We start from the raw sequence: 24,257 nt of genomic DNA on the forward strand, positions 1-24,257 counted from the left end.
TTTTCAAAAAGGCAATCAACAAACTCAGGAATGTTAAAGATATGAAAAACAGTAGAATCTAAGTCAATTCTAAAGTTCTGAACTAACAGAGAGATGAATTATTAAGTCCTCAACTTATAAATAAAAATCTACTTTGGAATGTAAATATATAGAGAGAATTTTGAAGTCACAATAAAGTTTATTTCAAACCTAACAAAATAAATGTATAATTTCCTCCCATCTCCTGCTACCAGAAAAAAGGAGTTTGGCAGAGAGGGAACAAAATGGTGGTGTGAAACACAAAGGAAATATGGCTTTGGTCTAAACCACGTGATTCAAATTGTTTATGGACCCTTTGCCATTATCCCAGACCCTGTTAAGAATCTGATGAACACTATAAAATTTCACTCTAAAAAAAAAAGCACAAATATATATTTTATGTACAGTTCCATTGGCTTCAGGAAACTCAACTATGAGTCCCAAATTAAGAACCCTTGTCATACTTTGACCGTAACAACCTATTTCCAGCAGAAAGAATAATTTTTTTAAAAAAGGAGATACAAAACTTTTAGTACATCCTAAACCTAAATTAATTTTCCATTTGCTACTGACTAAAGATTTATTTTCATAACCCAGTTCTGCCTTTATTACTTCTGTGAACTTTGGCAAGTCACTTAACTTCTCTAAGCCAGAGTTTCTTATGTCAGATGGAGTTATACCGCCTATTTTATAGGGGTTGATATGAGAATTAAAGTAGCCTGATTACCCTTTGGTTACTCTCAAATTAGCCTGTGCTAATTTGCTACTAATGTGAGAGTCATGAGAACATGAATATTCTGTATCTGTTCATCAACATACTCTCAGAGTCTAACATATTGATGATTATCTGTCGACAGTATGAAATGAGCTAATGTGCGTAAAGCACTTCTGTTGGTGTCTCAATAAATGTTTTTAATATGATTATTATTAGGCTTTGAAGCTAATAAGCAGAATTCTCCTTACTGAATCCTCATAGTTTCCAGGAAAAGGTAATGGAACATGCCCAGACGGCATGGCTCAGTGGATAGAGCGTCAGCCTGAGGACTGAATGGTTCCGGGTTCGATTCTGGTCAAGGGCACATGCCCAGGTTGTGGGCTCGATCCCTAGTAGGGGGCGGGCAGGAGGCAGCAGATAATGATTCTCTCTCATCAATTCTCTCTCATCACTGATGTTTCTAGCTCTTTCTCCTTTCCTCTCTGAAATCAATAAAAATATATTTGGTGGCGGGGGGGGGGGGGGAAGGTAATTGAACACTACCAAGCTACATTAATCAATACTGTGATACAAGCATGAGAGTAGACATATAGATTTACTGAATAGAACTGAAAGTCCAAAACATTCACAGCCAACAAATTTTCAGCAAAGGGTCCAAGACAATTCACTGGGAAAAGAACAGTCTTTCTAACAAATGGTATCTGGACAACTAAATCTCAAAAACTCTAATATTGGAAAAAATAATAAGCATAGAAGAATAAATGCAGTCTGATTCAATTAATAAAGTTCAAAAATAGGCAAAACTAAGTAATGTTTTTATGGGTACATGCATAGATGGCAAAACTATTATGAAAAGCAAGGAAAATGATAAACATGCAATTCAAGACTATGGGGCATGGAGGTGTTCTTGAGAAGAAACAAACAGACCTATAAAGTGCTGAAAATGTTCTATTTCATAAGGTAGGTGGTGGATGTATGAGGATTTATTTTTCTTCAAACTGTATATATATTTTAAAAATACTTTGTGTGTGTAATATATCACACAATTTAAAAACCTTTGAAAAATCTGTAAAACTTCTCTTAATATGGTCAATCATATTAAATAATATATCAGGTCCATTTTCCTTTGGAAAATTCCATTCCTGACACCTTCCATTCATCTGCTCCAAATGGGACTGCTTCCTCTATGGGTATGATGAATTGTCATTTCACTATCATCTTGAGAATTCCTCTTGCCTTTCTCCTATGTTGAAACCCTTATTCCCAAATCCCATATTTTTTTTTATGCATTACTTTATTTTGATGAAACATATACTCCATTAGCTTCCTGAGAAAAGGAGATTTTCAAACTTTGCACGTCAGAAAATGCCATTACCCCATTTTCACACTTGACTGACAGTTTTCTTAGGTATAGAAATTTTATGTTGGGGACTGTTTGCATCATGGTAATTAGGTAACTTGATAGATACAACTTTGGAAATATTTTAAATAACATGCATATGTGTTTAAAAATATATGAATATATAAAAATAAATGTGTATTATATTTTATTACATTATATTACACATATTATAATTATTTTCATTCATTCATTCTTAAATGCACAGATGAACTGGCACGAAAGTAAGAAATATAGAATATTAAGATCAAAAGTTAACCTTGGTTGCGGGCACATCCCCAGTAGGGGGTGTGTAGGAGGCAGCTGATCAATGTTTCTCTCTCATCGATGTTTCTAACTCTCTATCCCTCTCCCTTCCTCTCTGTAAAAAAATCAATAAAATATATTAAAAAAAAAAAAAAAAGTTAAGTACAGGTGGGAACCCAGAGAGGCATTCAGTCTACTAAAGTTAGCTTTTATATTGATGGCATTTGCCAACTAATTGAACTTTAGGTTTTGGGGTCTCCTGGGGTATACTACACAAAGCCCAAGGTGGGGAGCTGAGTAGGAAACCTTTCACCCACAAAGCTGGGATTGCAAAGGATTATATAACCAGGGAAAGGATAAAGTAAATCTGTCTGCTCCCTAACCCAATTCTAAGACTAAGGAAAAAAATTTCTGTCCTGAAACTTGACATTGAGAGGGAGAAGAAAAACAAACCAAAAATCCTTCTCAAGACAGCTCTCATACTAATTTTAGCTAAATTCATACAACTTATATGATCCAAGAAATTTCAAGTTAAGAATTTAGTTTAAAGTCGACCCAGACTGGTAGTACCCGTAAGACCCCAACATGAACAAAGGCAAACCCTCTTTGAAGAAATCAACCTTCATTCTAGGACAAAAAACTCCCGAAGTTCCAAAGCAAATGACTACTTCACAGTCAAAAAGCATAAACCATGTGCGGAAACAGATGTATAAAGACCTCTCATATTGAAATTACCAAAAAGAATATAAAATAATTTTAATATGCTTTTTAAAAGAATAGAAAATTGAAAATACAACTTTTAGAATGAAAAGAATGTAATTAAAAAATAAATGATCAGCTAAGGGGAAGGGTAAACATACATTTGTTCAGATATATGTAGATATATCTAGAATATAACATAAAAACAAAAGATGAAAAATATGAAAGAAGTTAGAAATATGGGAGAGAAATAAGATTTACATATGTCAGATCAGAGTTCCAACAGGAAATTAGAGAACGGGTAAAGGCACTATTTGAAGAGTAACAGCTGTTGATTCCAGAACTGAAACGTCAAACTACAGATGCATAAAGCCCAAGGAATAACAAGATTTTAAGAGAATTACTATATTGCAGTTAAACGGCAGAACATTAAAGACAATTATCTTAAAAGAAGTCCCCCTCCGCCCTGATATGAAAGGATCTATGCAAGTTTATTCATTTCAGCACTATCTGAAATATAACATTATGGGAAGAACCCAATGTCTATCAGTAAGTAGAGTGGTTGAATAAATTATGTTATATCCACACAGTGGAGTACTATGCACCTGAAGGGAAAAAAATGAAAAATATACTGTTAAGGAGTGATCAAGATATATTAAATTTTAAAAAGTCATAAGCAGCACAGCTGGGATGGTTCAGTGGTTACTGATTCGATTCCTGGTCAAGGCACATGCCAGGTTACGGGCTCATGCCCCAGTAAGGGGCATGCAGGAGGCAACTGATCGATGTTTCTCTCTCATCGATGTCTTTATCTCTCTATTCCCCTCCCCATTTCTCTAAAATCAATAAAACCTATTTTTTAAAAATATGCAGAGGAGTATATAAAATGTTATCTTTTATCAAAGAAAGGGGGATTATAAATATATACATATAAACTTTTCTAAAGTGGAAGGATTAAACAAAAACTAATGAAAATGATTATCTGTGGGGTAGTGGAGGGGAAAAAGGCAAATGCTATCCTTTTCTGAATATACACTGTTTATACTTTCAACTTTGGAGTCATGTAAATAATTTATGTGCTTTTTTATTTCTAAATATATTAAACAGTTTGTAGAAACTAATCACCAACAGTAACAAAAAAGGGAGCAAATTAACCTAATGGCATACAACATTTATTCCAAGTGACTTTAAAACACAATTACTTAGAAAAAGAAAAAAAAAAAAGCACAATTACTTGACTGTACATCTCTGGTGAGACATACTTTAAGGAAAAAAAAGAAAATAACTTAATAAAAATCTTAAACAGTATTCCATAATCATACTGTTGGTAGCTTTTATTGGTAGTATAATTGGTTATTTTGAACATCATGTGTGTGCATATTTATATACATATGTATCTATCTATATAATAAAAACCTAAGCGACCATTACAGCGGAATGACAAGAATGACCAGTTACTATGATGCACACTGACCACCGGGGGGCAGACGTTCAATGCAGGAGCTGCCCCCTGGTGGTCAGTGTGCTCCCACAACGGGAGTGCCGCTCAACCAGAAGCCAGGCTCACGGCTGGCGAGCGCAGTGGCAGTGGCGGGAGCCTCTCCCGCCTCCAAGGCAGCACTAAGGAGCAGTGAGCTGAGCGGTAAGGAGCGAGGGCTCCTGAACTGCAAGAGGATGTCCGACTGCCGGCTTAGGCCTGATCCCCACAGGGAGCAGGCCTAAGCTGGCAGTCGGACATCCCCCAAGGGCTCCCAGACTGCAAGAGGGCACAGGCTGAGCTGAGGGACCCCCCCCCCCCCGAATTTCGTGCACCGGGCCTCTAGTACTATATAAAGTAGGTAGTTAGGTTAATGTCATTAGAAACTAAGATTTCCATTGTAAGAGTAGAGATAATTATATGAAATCAAAGTTAAAAAAAACACACTGTAATCTTATTTGAATTGGAAATATCAATGAATTCATTTTGTCTTGATTCCTTTTGTCTTAAAAAGTACATTCTAGCTCTCTGCCCATTGCAAAGGCCTACATCAATAATCAACCTAGTAGCAACAAGTTCATCTGTGCCTACATTGAGGTATTTACTAGGTGTACCAGTTAACAATGCTGATTTTGTAATCAAAGAAAACACGATAATTTCAAGAGAAACATCTAAAGTGCTTTATTCAAAGTGATGTCCATTGCTAGCTACACATTTCCCCCATCTTTCAGGTAATTTGTGGATACCGTCCCAATAGAACTTTTCTTGTTTTGAGGCAAACCATTCAGAGACCCAATTGTCCACTTCTTCGTATGTTTTGAAGTGCTGCTCAGAAAGTGCGTGTGCCATTGTTCAGAGCAAGTGGTCATCTGAAGGAGCAAGGTCTGGTGAATACGGCGGGTGGGTTAATACTTCCCAGGCAAGATCTTTTAACGTGTCTTTAACTGGTTTTGAAGTGTGTGATGGTGTGTTATCATGAAGCAAAATTACTTTGCCGTGTCTTCTGGCCCATTCCAGTCATTTTACGATCAAAGCATGGTTCAAATTGATTGTTGTTGGTGCAATCAGTATTAACGGTTTCACCTGGTTTTAGAAGCTCATAATACACCACACCTTCCTGATCCCACCAAATGCAGAGCATTGTCTTCTTTCCGAAGCAATTTGGCCTTGCAGTCGATGTTGATGGTTGACCTGGATCAACCCATGATTTTGTGCGTTTGGGATTCTCAAAATAAATCCACTTTTTCATCGCCAGTCACAATTCTATGCAAAAAAGACTTTCTTTCGTGCCGTTGAAGCAACATTTTACTGATGACTTTTTGGTTTTCCATTTGTCTTTCGTTCAGTTGATGTGGCACCCATTTTCCTTCCTTTAAAATCTTTCCCATTGCTTGTAAACGATCAGAAATTGTTTGCTGAGCAGTGTTTAATCTTTCTGAGAGTTGTTTTTAAGTTTGGCACGCATCTTCATCCAATAATGCTTGTAATAGATGGTCTTCAAACTTTTTCGGTTGACCTGGACGTTCTTTGTCTTTCACATAGAAATCGTCACTTTTAAAGTGTTTAAAACAGCGTTCACAGGTATCTTGAGATGGAGCATGTTCACCATAAGCTTCCCGAAGTATACGATAACTTTCAGCAGCACTTTTTTTCAAAATAATGAATTAAAACTTCCCGCAAATGCTCTTTTTTGGCACGAAATCTGACATTTTTAAGCGTAAAAATATCTGTAAGGTTAACACCTTCAGCAAATTTGACGTGAAATTTTGAGGCTTGCTGTCAATACAACAAAATAGCATACATATCAAATTGCATATGTATAAACATATGTGTAACTCCATCTATTGAAAAAAATTCGCATTATTAACTGGTACACTTAGTATTTTCTATTTTGTCTATCAGTTTATTTTGTTCATTAGACTCTACATATAAGTGAGATCATATGGAATTTGTCTCTTTCTGGCTTATTTCGCTTGGCAGAATAATCTCCAGGTCCATCCATGCTATTACCAAAGAGTTCCTTTTTTTTACAACCGTGTAGTATTCCATTGTGTACCACAGCTTTTTCAGCCACTCATCTACTGTTTTAAATACCATTTCTAGCTTCTAGAAGATGCCTGTATTACTTGGTTCAGAGATTCTTCCTCCATTTCAAAGCCAGCAAGCAAAATGGCATCTTCAAATTCCTCTTAGATTTCTGACTACTCTTCTGCCTCCCTGTTCTTTCAAGGACACTGTGACTGCACTGGGCCCACCCAAATATTCAAGAATAATATATTTAATTATTTATTTATTTATTCATTTATGTTAAACAAAATATGTTAAATGCAAGAATCCAGTCACAAAATATTTCATTTATTATAAATATCCAGATTAAGTAAATCTATAGAGAGAGAAAATAGATTAGTGGTTGCCTAGGCCTGGGAGGTTTGGCAAAAAGTGAGAGCTAACTGCTAGTGGGTATAGGGTTTCTTTCTGGAGTGCCAAACATGTTCTAAAATTCATTGTGGTAATGGTTACAGAACTTTGTGAATATGCTAAAAATAATTGATTGTATATTCTACCTGGTCACTTGTATGATATATGAATTCTATCTTAATAAAATTGCTATCAAAAAATATTAAAGTAACCATTCAAAGAATTTATCTAGAGACTGTATCATTACTAATCCAATAGAAAAATATGGAACGAGAAAAAGAAACACAGGTCAGATGAGACAAACAGAAAGTATAAAATAAGGTGGTAAAAATAAATCCAAATATATCAAGGGCAAACTAAATGCTCTAGGTCTGAAACATACACCCTTAGATGAGATTTTTTTAACTCCAGCTATACTAGTATCCTCTATACATACATATCCTCTATACTAATAAAAGCCTAGGTGGTCCTCGCACCCTCGTGCGACGCCCTCACGTCATCACAAGATGGCCACCACAAGATGGCCACCACAAGATGGCCGGCAGGGGAGGGCAGTTGTGGGTGATCAGGCTGGCAGGGGAGGGCAGTTGGGGGCAACCAGTCCAGCAGGGGAGGGCAGTTAGGGGTGATTGGCCGGCAGGGGAGGGCAGTTGGGGGCAATCAGGCCGGCAGGCAGAAGCGGTTAGGGGCAATCAGGCAGGCAGGCAGGCAAGCAGTTAGGAGCCAGCAGTCCCATATTGTGAGAGGGATGTCTGACTGCTGGTTTTCGGACATCGCCCGAGGGGTCCCAGATTGGAGAGGATGCAGGCCAGGGTGAGGGACACACCCCCATGTACAAATTTCGTGCACTAGGCTTCTAGTACTATATAAAAGAGATTAAAAGTTCCAAGACAAAGATATAGTAGGTAATTACTAGCCAAAATAATTTTAGGTTAGATATTCTTTCTCAAAATATAAGGCATTTTTCTATCACCTTCTAATTAAAGTATTACTATTGAGATATTTTTAAATAACCTTTTTAATCCCTGTACTTCTCAATTTTAATCTTAATGTAGAACAAGCTTTCTAAAAGATTCCTTAAACTTTCTCTTCTACTGAATTTATATCTACCACATATGTTTTCATTCCTAATAGTTATTTCTTATTCTCTGAAGCAAGTTTCCTTTTTTTTTTTTTAAGAGCATCCTTTTCTTGTGTTTAATAGGTGCCATCATGTCTCTTGTCTTTTTGACAAGAGATATTATTTTAGGATTCTCTTCTGTTCTATGCATTATAGTTTCCTTTCTTCGTTTTGTTTTGGTCTCTGTCTTTCACGTTAAAGGCTTTCCTTGGATATTTGGTGAGTCCATGAGAGAGTGAGTAGTACTTATTTAGTATTAAATATCACTGTATAGTTATCGGGTAGAGGCCCAGACATTTAAATGGAGGACTCTTCCCCCAAACATCAATATCTACATGTCTTTTCTTTTAGACCAGTCATTTCTCCAGAGAGAAATCGTCCACTCTCTTGCATGGGAACATAGACTAGCTGTTAGAACTTCTGAAAAAGTTCAACAAATATTCATTAAGCATCTATGAGATACTATTTTAGGCACTGGGAATACTGCAGTGAACAAAAGAGATAAAACCCCTTACCCTTGTGATGTTTACACTCTAGTAGAAGGAGACACAACTAAAAATTTGTCAGGCAGCAGTAAGTGCCATGGAGAAAAATGAGACCAGGAATGAAAATACTGAGAACTAGATCAGAAAGGACTAAAGTTTTAAATGGTGGTCAGGGAAGGCACCTTTAAGCAAAGACCTGAAGGAGGTGAGGGAGCAAGCTATGAATCTATCTAGAGGACAGATGTATATCTAAATTTAAACACTGTTTTCATCCTGTTGCTTTACCTTTGCTCTCATAGACCTAACTGTGTCTGAGTCCATTCTTCCACTCTGATTCAATTCTTCCAGAAATTAACCTGTCTCCCATCACACTGAGGAAAAAGATAAGATCTGGGAGTCTACTGGTACCTTATTCAGATTTTCTACCAGTCTTTCTGTTTTAAAACCCATTTCAGAAGTAGTTAGCACCTACAATTCCTTAGCCTTTATCTGATTCTGTTATGGATTAGCTTGCACTTTCATTCTTTCTGTGAATGGTTTTATGTTTGCTCTCTATTGTGAGTGAATAAATATTCTTAAACTTGCTATCTTCCTAAATCTTGTTGGTATCTTATCTTCCCTCCTCTTCTTTGTCATTTGGTTTTACCCCTTTTTCCAAATTACTTTATAATAATTTAATGAGGTTTGGGGGATAGAATAGATATAAACACATTATTTAATTTCCACTACAACCCTCTGGGGTAGCTACTATTATCCCTGTTTTGCAAATGAGAAAACTAAAACTTAAACCAAGGGACTACAGAAAGTAGCTGAGCTAGAATCTTACTCTCAGGGCTGCTTCTTTATCAATTTGCAATATTACGCTCAAATACTAGGTTCTCCATTCTGGAAATCACCAAAGATAACAATGAGCACCCAGAAATCCCCAGGAAGAGATGAAAAAGGACTGGTTCCTACATAGGAATAATGATTGGTAGAGAATCCTTGTAGCAAGCCTCAGTACACTGGAAACTAAGAAGAAAGTCAAGGTTTACAACTATAATGATAACGGATAGGAGGGAGCAGGAAGGTAGAGTGAGAGGGGAAAATCAAATTCTCAAGTTTCTCTGATGCCATTCTAGGGGAAAAGAGAGGAGGCCTTTTTAAAGCATTTTTACTTACTAAATACAGATTTACCATGTGCTTGAAAATCCTAGAATCTATTACTATTACTTTTCAGTGTTGGCCATTGGTGAGATTGTTAACTGGACATCACAGAATCCAAAAACGGAAACAGTAACATGTCACACTATATCCTGCATTAAACAACACAAGATACATATGGTCCAATATATGATGTGGTTTAAGCAAATGAATGAAACCTTACCTCACTTAAAAACAGTTTCAGTCCTAGCCGGTGTTTCTCAGTGGTTAGAGAATCAGCCTGCAGACCCAAAGGGTTTCGGGTTCGATTCCTGGTCAAGGGCATGTACCTGGGTTGCAGGTTCGATCCCCAGCTCCAGTTGGGGTGCATGCAAGAGGAAACCAATCAATGTGTCTCTCTCACATCATGTTTCTGTCTCTCTCCCTTTCTTCCTTCCTCCCTCCCTCTCTCCCTTCCACCCTCTCTAAAAATCAATAGAAAAAAATAACCTTGGGTGAGGATTAACAACAAAAGAACAGTTTCAGATAAAACACAATCCAGAGAAATTTTCAACCTACTGAGTCAGATCACACAAAAATATACTTTGTTTAAATGGATGGATAAACAGACTGCTGTAGCACAGGAAGAACTTGTAATCTTATACCTTTGGTGATAAAAAATTCTGTTTTAGTTAAGTTAGAAAAATTTCTAAATTTTATGTCCACCATTCACTCAACCTAAGAACATAATTTTTTTGCCAAAACCCTAAAAGGAAAGGGGGGGGGGGGAAATGACAACTTTACTAAAGTGGTCTGGCCTCAAACAAAAACACAACTACTGATAGATAAGAAAGAAAGCAGGCAGAGTACAAAGTTTTCTTAATGTTTTGCAAGAGCTAAGTGTAGCTGTTTTTCTCATAATCAATGTGTATGGCCATACTCAAGGGTCAGAACTTACCAGTAGCTACTATTCTACTTAAGACAGTACCACATCAGGAAGAAACCAAGCAGGTTTGGGGTCAAAGTTTAAAAGGCCAACAAGTCTGAAGAAACCCAAAACACTAATTTGAAAGAATATATGCACCCCTATGTTCACTGCAGCATTATTTACAATAATCAAGCTATGGAAGCAACCCAAGTGCCCATCATTAGATGAGTATATAAAAAGCTATGATACAGCCCTGGCCATTGTGGCGCAGTTGGTTGAGCATTGTCCTGTGCACCAAGGGACTGTGGGTTCAATTTCCAGTCAGGGCACATGCTCAGGTTGCAGGCTCAATTCTCCATAGGCAGCAGCTGATGGATGTTTTTCACTCTCTCTCCCTCTAAAATCAATAAAAACATATCCTCGGGTGAGGATTAAAAAGTATATTAAGCCCAGCCAGTGAGGCTCAGTGGTTGAACATCAACCCATGACCAAGAGGTCATCAGTTTGATTCCCAGACAAGGCACATGCCTGGGTTTCAGGCTCGATCTCCAGTAGGGGATGGGCAGGAGGCAGCTGATCGATGTCTGTCTCTTATCGGTTTCTATCTTTCTAGCCCCTCTCCCTTCCTCTCTCTCTAAAATCAATAAAAAACAGCCTGGCCAGCATGGCTCAGTGGTTGAGTGTCAACCTATGAACCAGGAGGTCACAGTTCAATCCCCAGTGAGGGCACAGGCCCGGGTTTGGGGCTCAATCCCCAGTGTAGGGCATGCAGGAGGCAGGCAATCGATGACTCACACTCATCATTTATGTTTCTATCTCTCTCCCTCTCTCCCTTCTTCTCTAAAATCAATAAAAATATATTTAAAAAATAATAAAACAAAACGTATTTTTAAATATATATACATATACATATATATGAGATCCTGGACCACCAACAACAAAAATACTATATAAATCATTTTGTCTCAATGTTAAATTTTCTGAATTTGATAATTACATAAGGAGAATAAAAATATCATTATTCTTGGGAAACGCACTAAAGTTACGATTAAGGACGATTACGTAAAATATTTCCAAATAGCTTAATAAAGAAAACTGTAATTGAAAAACAATTTAAAGCCAATAAATTCCATATAGAAGACTCTCATGAAGTATATTTCAGAACCAACAGCCATATAACGCCCTCCACAGACTCACCTGAATGCCATGGTTATAGAGAATAAAAGATACTTCATAAGCAAACAGCAAATATCTTCAGGGTAATTATTTTAGTGCCTCTTTCCAGTTACAACTTGCTTATATAACCAGCTAATTTAATTCCAATTCAATTAAAGAGATATTTGACTATGCTCTGTATGGCAGGCCCTGTTACACTTCCTGGGTACTAGGGCAATCAGCAGGCCAGAAGTTCCCATCGATGAATAAAAACTCAGTTCTTGCCCTCAAAGAGCTCATGCCTGGGAGGGAAATAGATAAGTAAACAGTCACTGTATATTACAACTATGACAGAAAAAAGCCTAGCATACCATGAGAGCTCATAGATGGAACATCCAATATTTTTTTGGGCACTTATGGGGATGAAATCAGGTCAGAGAAGGATTTCTAAAGATAATATCTGGTAAAGATTTTGTCAAATCAAATACTATAAAAATCTGAAGTACTGTCCATACTAAATAATGACCCAGACGGGGAAGAGACAAAAGTACAAATCCTCTAATTACCAATAAAAGATTACAATCCCCAATACTCAGTGAAAAAAAAAGTTAGTATAGAGATTTTCCAACTTAAATATGGGTTTATATTCCAAAGGTTTGTAAACAGGTTGTTGGGAAAACTGATGCACATTTACCCTGATTAACAGCATTATGAAATATTGGCAGATTTTCTGGGTAGCTCCACCCCCAAGCCTATTTACCCATAAGACGCTAAAAAGATATTTATGATGAAATTTGGCTAATAATAATGTAGTTCAGGTGATTAACACAGAAAACTGAATTTGAAGTGATTTTAAAATATTTTGAACCATGTTTCTTATGCTTAATGAAAAGCTGCTTTAATTGAAAGGATGAACAGTATTCAATAAAACAAACCAGACATGCATGTGCTAGGTACTTTATATTACGTGAATTTAATCCTCACAACCTGAGCTATATTTTCTTAATAGAATAAAGTTACAGGGATATAAATATGGAATCACAGAAAAATATAAACAGGGTACAATTCATTTTTGCATAATATCAATAATCACAGCTTTTAAATCTCACTTCTATACTCAGCAAGTCAATGGCTTTTCCCTCTTATTTACTTCCCTACCAAATTCAGGGCGAACAATTCTAAACTATTGAAAAAAATTGTCATGTGTCCACTGTATCTGAGTATCATTCATTAACTCATCAAATGTTTATTGAGCTCCTGTGTGCTTACCACTTTGGGGCATGTAAATAAAACACAAAAGGAGTTTACAATTAAATTAGGGAAGACTAAACAAGTTTATCACAATCTTATTATTAATAGGATAAAATATTGTATCTATAAAGCACCATCAATTATAAGATGAACCATAATTTTATGTATCACTAAGAAAAAGAGCTACCCATTAAGATATGTAACACTCTATCACTTAGAATTCATTTTATATTTCTTGAAAGAGCTCTTTTGTACTTACATTGATTCATCATATATCACTTATGGGTATATATAAAAAGGAAAATGAGAGCAAAATAAAATACTTAAGGTATTCCTAACCAATTTCTTCATACTGTGAATCGTACTCTGAATCATTCTAATACAGTCCTCTCTGCTTCACAAGAACATTAGTGGAGTATTTCTTAAAACTAAACACCAGCTCATATCCAACTTTACCATTATGTAGCGAGCTATATTATTTTTATTCTCATTTAAGGAATATTGCTTAATTCATTCTCACAACCATTCAGTTATTTGTGGTTAAAAATACTCCACTCTGGCCCTGGCCAGGTAGCTCAGTTGGTTAGAGCATCATCCTGATACACTAAGGTTTGGGTTTGATCCCTGGTCAAGGCACATACAAGAAGCAACCAATGATTTCATGAATAAGTGGAACAACAAATCAATGTTTCTCTCTCTCTCTTAACTTAATCAATGTTTTAAAAATTAATTTAAAAATGTTCCACTTTTGTCTCCAGAATTTTCTCCCAAGCTGCCAACAACTATTTTACAAGTTTTAATACTGGTTTTGGGGTTCACTCATGCATTAGCAATGAGAAACAAGTCAGGGCTGTTACCTGACCAACAGCAATTGTTAAGGTCCTATTATTTTAAATATGAAAAGAAGTGATCTTAGAATTTACAAAATACAGTAAATAACTTTCCATTATATAGCTTTACAACTTAAGCAATAATTCCACATTTATATCATCTCTTTCTCCTCAAAAACAACTCTTTGAGGCCAGTATTACCCACATTTTAAGAAAATAAAGTCAAGTTTGCACCAGTTAAATAGCATGTAGCAAAGTATGTTGATTTAAAACCTATCTACTAGTATATATCTATATATATAAAAGCCCAGCAACCGAACAGCAGAACGACCAGAACGACCGGTCGACCAGTCACTATGACGCGCACTGACCACCGGGGGCAGACGCTCAACGCAGGAGCTGCCCCCTGCTGGTCAGTGCACACCCACAGTGGGAGCGCAGCTCGGCTGACTAGGATGAGCGGCGCTCCCACAGCAGGCCAATTCCCGCAGGCCATGCCCCCCACCAGTGCATGAATCCGTGCATCGAGTCTCTAGTATTCTATTAAGAGACAGAAGTACAGAACTAATAGTATTGATATGGAGTTGGCAACCTATAGTCTATGGGCAAATCTAGCCACAATTGCAGCCTTCTGCTATGGCTTGAAATGACTGGTACTTTTAATATAATCTCTTATTCAGATTTCAAAATATATTGGTAGTATATGCTTAGGACTGGTTGTCAATACAGGCATTCTTCAGAGATACTGTAAGTTCTGTGCCAGACCACCACAATAAAGTGAATATTGCAATAAAGTGAGTCATAATCTTTTTACTGGTGGAGAGTCCTCCCTTTAAGACCTTGCAAAAACCACAGTATCTGCCAAGTGCAATAAAGTGAAGCACAACAAAATGAGGTATATCTATACTACATTTTGAAGAACATCTAAGTGAGGTGTACAAGTGGACAACACTTTCACCGTGTTTCCCCGAAAATAAGACATCCTCCGAAAATAAGACCAACTTACAGGTTTCCTTCTGAGTGAAATATAAGGCATCCCCCGAAAATAAGAGCCCCTGGGCTCTGTCTCAGAATGAAAATTAATTTACCGTAAACTGGTCGCTAGGGCCGCCCCGACTGGCGTCTAGCAGCCAGTGACGTTACGTGGCGTCCTGATGTCACTGCTGTGTGGAGGCGGAGCAGAGGTCGGAGTGAGCGGTGAGCGCGGGGTGGGAGAGAGGAGGAGACTTTCGCAGATGCGTGTAGAAGAACAGGAGGATTAGAGCGGACGGGACGCGGCGAAGGTGGTGAGTGCTGTCTCTGGTGACACTACCTGATGCTCGCAGCCGCCTTCATGATGACTGAAGGTTCTCAGTCAGTGGCAGACCCTGCTCCAGCCCAGATCCAGGCCCCAGCAAGCCCAGTGACAGTCCCCAGGCAGGCCCCAGGGGGTAACTGTCTGATAAAGGGGTAGGGGGGATGTCTGGTGAAGGTGTTCAGTGGCACAGGGTTGGGGGGAGGGGGATCACTTAAAATGACACAGGAGGATCAGAGGGGACAATCAAAATGACACAGGAGGATCAAAAGGGGTTACTAAAATGGTAATCCCCCCTCTGATTCTCCTGTGCCATTTTGATGCCCCCCTCTGATCCCCCCTGTGTCATTTTGAGTGATCCCCCTCCCCCCATCTTGATACCCCAATTCCTTTTTTTTTACCCCTAGAAATGAGCGCAAAAAGAAAAAGCTACTCCGTGGAGTACAAGAAAGGAATCGTGGAAGACTCTCGGGGCCAAAATCTTACTGCTTTCTGCAAAGAGAAGATGTTGAATATCCGATTGGTTCGAAAATGGCGAGCAGAGTATGGTAACCTCATTGAACAAGTGGACAAGGGAAATGCTAAAAAGCGCAAGTGTGGATCAGGTCGGCAACCATTATTTTCCGAGCTGGAAGACCTGATCTGTGAATGGGTTGTTGACAGGAGAGCAAAGGCTTTGGTTGTGAATAGGGCTCAGATTCAAGAATTTGCCCTCGCAATGGCACCACAGTTTGACATAGCCCCCGAAGACTTCAAAGCATCACAACACTGGCTGGATAATTTCCTTCAGCGAAGTGAACTGTCTTTAAGAAGATCTACAACATTGTTTAGGTTGGAAGATACTCAAGTTATTAAGCAAGCACTTGCATTCAAGTCCTTTATTGATGATGCTGACTTCTCTAAATACAATCTTTCCAACATGATTGCTATGGATGAAACTGCAGTGTTTATGGGCCAATCATCTCAAACAACAATTGAACAGGGGGTTGCCTCCTTAGCGTACATTCCCTCCACTGCTTACGAAAGTGCACGTGTTTCCTGTATTTTGGCAATTCGTCTGGATGGCACTAAAATCCCACCTTTAATCATTTCTAAGGGCAAGAAGGAAAAGATTGAATGTGTTTTGGGCGTTTTTATTCTTGAAACTGAAAAAGCCTGGGCCACACAAGCAGTTATAAGGAAGTGGGTCGATTTAATGCTGCCGCTTGTTATGCGAGGGAGCCAAAGAGGTCTGCTAGTCTGGGATGCAGCCAGCACTCACCGCGCTAAAGACATGAAGACATTTCTTCACGAAAGAAAAATAGATCAGATAATGATTCCCGCAGGAATGACGGCCTATCTCCAGACTCTTGATATTGCAATAAACAAGCCATTCAAAGACAATTTGCGCATGGAAATTAATGACTACATTGAAAATAGAATGGAGAGAAATCAGCGTGGAAACTTTGTGAAACCTAAACTGCAAGAAGTTGTGACTTGGGTGAAGAATTCATGGGAGAAAATCACTGACAGTTGAATTGCAAATGCACTGCGAGCAGGCTACCTTGACAAGAAGTACTCATTTAAAGACAGTGCTATTGCTAAACATGAGAGATTTGGTCCACTGATTCTGAAAGAAATGGAGTCTCAAGAAATTCACCAGGAAATTCAGGAATTGGATTGTTATGATGATGTTCCAGAAGATGATGACATGATTGTCATTGAATAAATGAGTAAATTCTTGATACTGTAGGATTCACAGTTTGTCTGGTTTGTGTTGACAACTACCGTACTACCGTACCGTATACAGGTAATAAATTTCCTTTATTTTCATTTAACAATAAATGTGTACCGTATTCTTCTTCATGGAAAAATAAGACATCCCCTGAAAATAAGACCTAGCGTGTCTTTGGGGGCAAAAATTAATATAAGACACTGCCTTATTTTCGGGGGAACACGGGTAATAGTGCTATGAATTAAAACTTTCTTCTCTAAATGAAAGTACTTCATATCATGATGAAAAAAAGTTTTTCCTAACCAACCACGGGTGTTTTCTCAAATCTGAGAGCAAGTAACAGAACAAGAAGGGCTAATTAGGTTTAAAAAATCCAATTATCCAATTTTGGAGACCCTAAGAAGAAATATATTTGCTGGTAATAAGCCTAGCAACAATGGAAAAAAATGGACATTTACTCAGAAGTGCTCAGGTCAAGGGGCTCAAACCTGGCACAAGTGGGAAAGGATGGGGAGGAGGGGTCACGTCTTATATAATGAAAACAGTAGGGAATCTGAAGTCAGATCAGTCTCCCCTACTTGTTAAGATCAGGACTTGAGGCAGCTGCTGTTAACTCTCTACATTCTTTCCCCACTTCCCAGTCTCTAATCCTTAACAGAATTCCAAATTGTTTTAGTAGGTAGTAATCTTATCTTTCCTCCAGCCCAAGGGAATGAATCAGAATTAAACACTAATCAGTAATAGTAATCAATTCCATGTGCCAGTGATTGGTCTTAAGAAGGACATGTGGCCGAAACCGGTTTGGCTCAGTAGATAGAGCGTCGGCCTGCGGACTGCAGGGTCCCAGGTTCGATTCCGGTCAAGGGCATGTACCTGGGTTGCGGGCACATCCCCAGTAGGGGGCGTGCAGGAGGCAGCTGATCGATGTCTCTCTCTCATCGATGTTTCTAACTTTCTATCCCTCTCTCTTCCTCTCTGTAAAAAATCAATAAAATATATTAAAAAAAAAAAAAAAAAAAAAGAAGGACATGTGAACTAGTTCTAGACTATGAGATTTAGGGAAAATGTGCTGGAAGTTTCCCTTTCTAGATAGAGAGAAAAAAAAAAAAAAAAAAAAAAAGCTTGCATAGGAAATGGCCTTTGCCCCTGTTCCTTCCTTTTTATTTGGAAAGACAGAATAAAGGTAAGATGCAAATGGAGTTGCAGCAGCCATCCTGTAACCATAAGGTGAAAACAAGAGAAGGAAAAGCCAACATTTCTAAGATGGCAAAAGAAAGGATGCAAAAAGTATGGGTCCTGAATGATCAGTTGAATGGCTGGATTAATTCTAGAACTTCCTATTGATAATAAATAAATAAATGTTAACAGTAAATTATTTCACATGAATGTAATGTTGCTAATTTTAATTTAGGGAGTTTTGTATGTTTGATTGTATTTAAATAGTAAATTTGTTGAGTTTTATAATTATATAAGTGTAATATGAGGTTTACTCATACATAAGGCATTTTCCCTATACTTGGAATCTGAAATATTTTCCTTCAAAAGAAATACATATATATTTCTTTAAGGAATTCAACATCATTAAAATGTTTATTCTAAGTTATTTTACATATTTTAGTCCCAATAAAAATAATATCAAGATTTTTTTTTCTGACACTAGTCTAGTTGGTTAGAAAGTTTATTTGTAGCCGAAACCGGTTTGGCTCAGTGGATAGAGCGTCGGCCTGCGGACTGAAAGGTCCCAGGTTCAATTCCGGTCAAGGGCATGTACCTTGGTTGCGGGCATCCTCAGTAGGGGGTGTGCAGGAGGCAGCTGATCGATGTTTCTCTCTCATCGATGTTTCTGGCTCCCTGTCCCTCTCCCTTCCTCTCTGTGAAATATCAATAAAATAAAAAATAAAAATAAAAAAGTTTATTTGTAAGAATAAATAAGAGGACACAGGAAAATGTTAAAAATGAGGGAGAACCTACCTCTACCATGTACTAATAATGATGCCTAATTAAAAGTGTAGCAATGGCACATAAAAAAAGGGAAAGAAACTGCATAAACCCAAATCTATGTGGAAATTTGGTATATAATATAAATGTCATTTTAATCAGTAGAGAAATGCATTATTTTTTTTAGGTGAAATACATAATGGGAAAAGGACTTTTTAACAAACAGTGTTAAAATAACTGGACAACATGTAGATGAAGATAAAATTGGCTCTGTTCCTCACTTTGTACATCAAGATAAATTTGAAATAGGTGCAAAAAAAGAAGCCCTACTGGCCCTGGAAAAAACAAAACAAAAAACCTATATGAATTATTTTATAACCTGTGAGAAGAAAATGTATTTCTGTGATTCAAAATCCAGAATATGCACACATCTAAATAAAGTTAGTGAAATTGAGGGCAAGAGATTATGAAAAATAGTTAAAAGAGTAATAAGTAAGAGATTGGCAAAGAAACAGGCCCAACTTGAAAGTAAGAGATAGATAGGGGAGTGGGAAAAAATGGTAAGATAAGAAAAAAAGCAAGTGAGTAGAGGAAAAATAAAGGATGCTTTGAAATTAGTGGAAGTGAGACTTCATAAATCAGGACCGAGGAAAAAGACTAAATCTTAGAGTATTTGCAAAGGAGTAAGATACACAACTCAAATTAAATATTGCCAGGATAACAACTATAAATCCAAAAAAAACACAATGGGTCTCAAGAGTCAAGAAACACATGTTCTATATTAGCATGGCCCCTGCGCAAGGATGACAAGCAAATTCGTGAAGCGTTCCATATGTAAATAAAATAAAAAAAGAAAGAAACCCAGGTTCTAGTCCTTAGCAGCCAACCCTACAACCAAGCTTCTAGGGTACCTCAGTATGAGGAAGATTTGAGTTTCAGTTTGTCATTAAGAGAAAATATTGTCCCCTGCCCCTTAGTTTACCTTACAGAATACAGAATTCTGTTTCCTCAGCTATACAGTGAAATGGTGAGATGAAATCATTTCAAGAGCTCTCTTAAAGCTTTATGATTGTAGGGGGCCATGGGTCTATATTATCACTAATATTAGACTTAGAGGAGGCCTGCCTGTGTTCCAATAAGAAGAGAAAAAAAAAAACACATAAAAATAAGCCACTTGAGGACCACATAAAATTCACCAACATATGCTCTTCTCTTTACAACAGTATAAAGCTTCTTTCTAAAGAATACTTTTCAGGATAAGCAGTTAGCCTAAATTAAGAAGACCAAACATCTATTTAAAGTTACTAACAATTATACAATCGTCTAATCAGCAGATTTTCCCTTTATTTTCTCTTAGTATTTTCCTTCAGTTCTTCGTCTTTAGAGAAAGTAAGAAGGTGAGTTCTAATTAAACTTATCTGAAGCATGTATAGTTATTTAAAAAGGTAACATTTGGCACAGTTTTTAATCAAGGAGTGCTGGTATACTGAAAGATCAAATTTTAGATTAAGATAGGCAGAAACTAAGCTACATTCAACAATAAATGTTACATTAATTTTATACTCCAGGTAATTTTCCCAAATAATCTGTTATGGATCAATTTCCAAATCCTTATTACTCATGTTACAGTTCTATCTTTCTGTCTTCCAAAGCTAAAACAATTTTCTTAAATGTAGCCTTCTACCACCTCTTTCTGTTGTGCCTCAATTGGCCTATCTTTTCCTGTCAAGGTTTCTACTGCATATTCTCCTGTCATTTTTCTACTGTATATCATAGTCAGGTCTCCCCTTCAATTCTTAATTTCCTTCCCTGGTTTTTCCAACCATTCGCACCAGCTCCTACTGTTTTAATTTATAGAATTTTCCCTTTCTCTTCATTGTTAGGGCCTACGTTCACAGTACACTCTTCTATCCTCCTCGCCTTTTCATCAGTTTTTGTACATATTACTTCTTCACAACCTAACGTTTCTCTTCTCTAGTCCTCAATCCCAAGAATATCTACCAATCCATCTCTAGATTCCTGAACACATACTCTTGACTACCTTATCCCTAAGTATTCTTCCAGCCCTTTTCTCTGTACAGTCATCAGTTTCCAAAATCTTGTCTGATGCTACAAACACCCCTCAAAACCAACTGCCTATTCAATTCTCTCTGCTTTTCAGCAACTAACACTGTCATGTTCAACACATTATGCTCTCTCCTACACCTCCTAAGTATCCCCTATCCTGGCGCAAGCCATTCAACAACCTAAAATTCCAAGTCTCTGTCTTCAACGCAGCTCCTTTCTCCCATGTAAATGGCTTCCCTGAAACATTTTAAGTAGCTACTTTCAATGCTTCATTAACTCTGTTTTATCAAACCAGTACATGGCTTCCATCAGACCCATCTGCCAGGCAAAAATTAGTTACCCGAATCTTCCTTTTTAAGCTTCCCATTCACTAAACCCTGTTCCTAGTCGTTGCTCAATTTCTAGAGCCCATGGTCGCTTCTCTAACCTCCTCAGTCCTCTCCCTCATCACACCTCCCCTATTCTCTACCCTCAATTCTCATCACATTCCTATTACCCTTAACAGTCTTCTTGGCTATGTTATCCATCTTTCCTTAGGCCTATTCGCCCAGCTTTCTCATTTCTCCTAACTCCATGAATCTGCCTCTTACACCTCTAAGAACTCCCTCCAGAACCTAACTGCTCTCTCGTTCATTTCTTTCTCTAACTCTGCTTCAGATGTTCTCTAGTTCTCATAGCTTTTCTAATACCTAGCTCTCATAGGCTTTCTACTCCTAAATCTTTCCCAAGTTGCTTCCCCTAATTCCCAACTTTTCTCTCAGTCATTCCCCATTTCCCTCAACCCTCCCTGGCAGCTTCAAACCCACCTCTGTTATCGCTGGACTCCCTTTTTTCAAACCTCCTCCATCCCTTCTTCTGTAGGTGCTTCCTAAGTCTCTTTGCCTTATTCCTTTCTCCCTTCAAAACTATCTGTCCTCCAATTCCCATTAACTTGACGCCGCCCGTAGAGCCCAAACCTGGCCTCTACTCCACCTAAACGTCTCCAGGCCGCCGCCACCATTCTCTCCTCTCCTTAGCCTCCCTAGACGTGCAGCTCCAAACGCCCAGAGACACCATTCTCTAATGGCCAACGCCTGGCCTCTAAGAAGAAGGGGTCCAGGTTACGTACCCCATTCGCATCTTGGCTCCGCTCTGATTGCCTCCGTTACCGGGTAGAGGGGGGCGAGAGGGCAGGCGGCCGAGGTGCATGCTCTTCTCGAGGGCGGACATGAAGGGGAGGCCGCAGTCACACAGGAGCCAAAGCTTAGTCCCTGGCTAAGTGCGGCCCAACTGGTCACAGCTCGCCCCTTTAGCTGCTCCCAGTCGCCTCTGGACAGCACCCAACCAGCCGCAGAACCACCCACCGACCACCGGCTCCGTAAACTCCACCCCCTCTCTTCAGGCGGTTTCAACGGAAGTGCGCAACAGGAAACTTCACAAAGGAAGCTGGGTAACGAGTCCGCAGACCCTTCAGATCCCTAGTGGAGAACTCCACGGACCTCGCCGGAAAGAGAAGCGCTCCTGGTGGCAATGCACTCTGGGCAATGGAGTCCTCAAAGGATGTCTCCCTTTGCGCCTGCGCAGCTGGAGGCGACAGCGTCCAACCCCGCAGAGGTAGTGTAGCAAAGCATCGTGGGTGTTGCAGTCTATTGGCGGTAAGGAGTCTTGGCGCCTTCCCTTCTCACCGCTTCCCAGACTGTTAGAGGAAAAGCTGCTTCTTCGTGCCTCCCAGGCTGCCCAGCGGCGCCGTTGCCGAGGAACGCAAGCGCGGTGGGAAGGGATGGCGGGAGGCTACGGCTTAGGTGCTGGGGCCGGAGTTGTGTTGGTGAAGAAAAGTTCGGCCTCGTCATGAAACAACGGAAAGGCCAGGGGCCTGGGGGCGGCCGTGGCCGCAAGAAAGGAGGTAACCTGAGCGACCAAAGGTTAAGGAAAGCGTAATAGGGTGGAGATAGGGAAGCAGGGTGTAAGGTGTTCTAGGGAGACCACCCCACCCCCCGCACCTGCCTGTAAAAAAAAAGGGGGGGGGGGACCGAGGAGGGAGAATAACCAGGGAATCAGGTTAAAAAGAGGGCAGTTGGTCTCCAACGAATGGAAAGGAAATAGGGGCTGGAGTGGGGTGGGGACGGCAAACTGGACAAATAAATGGGGCGAAGTGAGAGCTAAGGGGTACAGGGAGGACGCTTCTACATTCTACAGGTTTTTTTCTTTTACTTCTTAGGAATTTAGATACAATTGACATAACATTGTCTCCAGCAACTTTCAAATATACACTATTAACTACAGTCACCACGGTATACATTACATCCCCATGACTTGGGAGGCTTTTTAATAACCAAGTTAAACGTGTGTGAGGATATACCTTTGGAGGTCCATATAGGACGGAAGAAACACAATTTGGAGAGGGGAGTATGTCAATAATCCTAATAGGCAAGGGTCATTGCTTTATACCTTACTGAATCCTCAAGAAGTAGCACAAAATAGGACTCAGTAAATATTAGTTGAATGAGTGAAGCATGAGGGGCTTCAGACAGGAGTGGGGAAAGATACTTGTGGAGAGAGAGAGGAAGGAGTGGGGAGTTACACCATGTGGTAGGTAGGGTGGAAGTGGGGTTGAGGGCATGAGGCCCTCTGAAGGATTTGAGATGATGGAAGAGTGTGTATGTAGCAAGAGGTTATCATCAGGTTAGTGCACTCCAAGAGACACACAAAGAGAATTAATAGAAATAGTGATAATACATTAGGGGTGAGGACTGAAGCTGCAGCCTGGAAATGAATCTTATCCAACTGTGTAAAGATATTTAAACAGTTTTGAGGCAGTGCCTTTCCTCCCAGGAATGATGAAACATGGAAGGAAGTGGTCAGTTTTGCTGCTCCCTATGTCAAACCAGTCAAGTTTATTTGGTTGTTAGGAAAATCAAAATAGAAATAGCTTAAGAATGCCCTACACGCTATAACATATACATACGTAGTAATGCTCATATATACACCTGTGTATAACTTTTTTATTGAGACTAGTTATCCATAAAGATTATGGTGGATTTTTTCTTTTCTATAGAGAACAGAGAAGGTGTTCATTTCAGAAATCCAAAGAGGTATTTATATAGATATCTCATCTGAGAGGCTCCAGTGTATTTTCTTGTGAGGCCTAACCACTCCCCAAGGGTAAAGTCAGAGGAATAGAAAAGTGTGTGTAATGTAGGAATGGTTTCTTAAATCTCTGAGTCTTGGTTAGTAACATTAAAGGAAAGTTTTATAGAAAGCTGTGATGAATTGCCTCATTTACATTTTGTTATTTGTCTGAAAGCCAGTAAATATTACAAACCCAACTTTGTGCCAAAAAATAGTGTAGAATCTGAAGATGATAACCTCTGTACATATTAACCTCTGTACTCATTGGCAGGA

General features: G+C 38.8%; 2 protein-coding genes across 4 annotated transcripts in view; one reads left to right on the forward strand and one right to left on the reverse strand.

Moving 5' to 3' along the window:
* Positions 1-22,384, reverse strand: part of PPME1 (protein phosphatase methylesterase 1) — a 70,666-nt gene extending 48,282 nt beyond the window's left edge. The window contains exon 1 of the mRNA XM_080642150.1: positions 21,985-22,384. Within this exon, the coding sequence (XP_080498276.1) occupies positions 21,985-22,085 (101 nt within the window). The 5' untranslated portion in view covers positions 22,086-22,384. The remainder of the gene's footprint in view (positions 1-21,984) is intronic.
* Positions 22,385-22,466: 82 nt separating this feature from the next.
* Positions 22,467-24,257, forward strand: part of C2CD3 (C2 domain containing 3 centriole elongation regulator) — a 134,212-nt gene continuing 132,421 nt past the window's right edge. For all 3 annotated transcript variants that reach the window (XM_080642152.1, XM_080642153.1, XM_080642154.1), the window contains exon 1: positions 22,467-22,758. In XM_080642152.1, coding sequence (XP_080498278.1) covers positions 22,704-22,758 — 55 coding nt within the window. In that variant the 5' untranslated portion in view covers positions 22,467-22,703. The remainder of the gene's footprint in view (positions 22,759-24,257) is intronic.

The sequence above is a fragment of the Plecotus auritus genome (assembly GCF_963455305.1).
Source record: "Plecotus auritus genome assembly, chromosome: 9".
NCBI lineage: Eukaryota > Metazoa > Chordata > Mammalia > Chiroptera > Vespertilionidae > Plecotus > Plecotus auritus.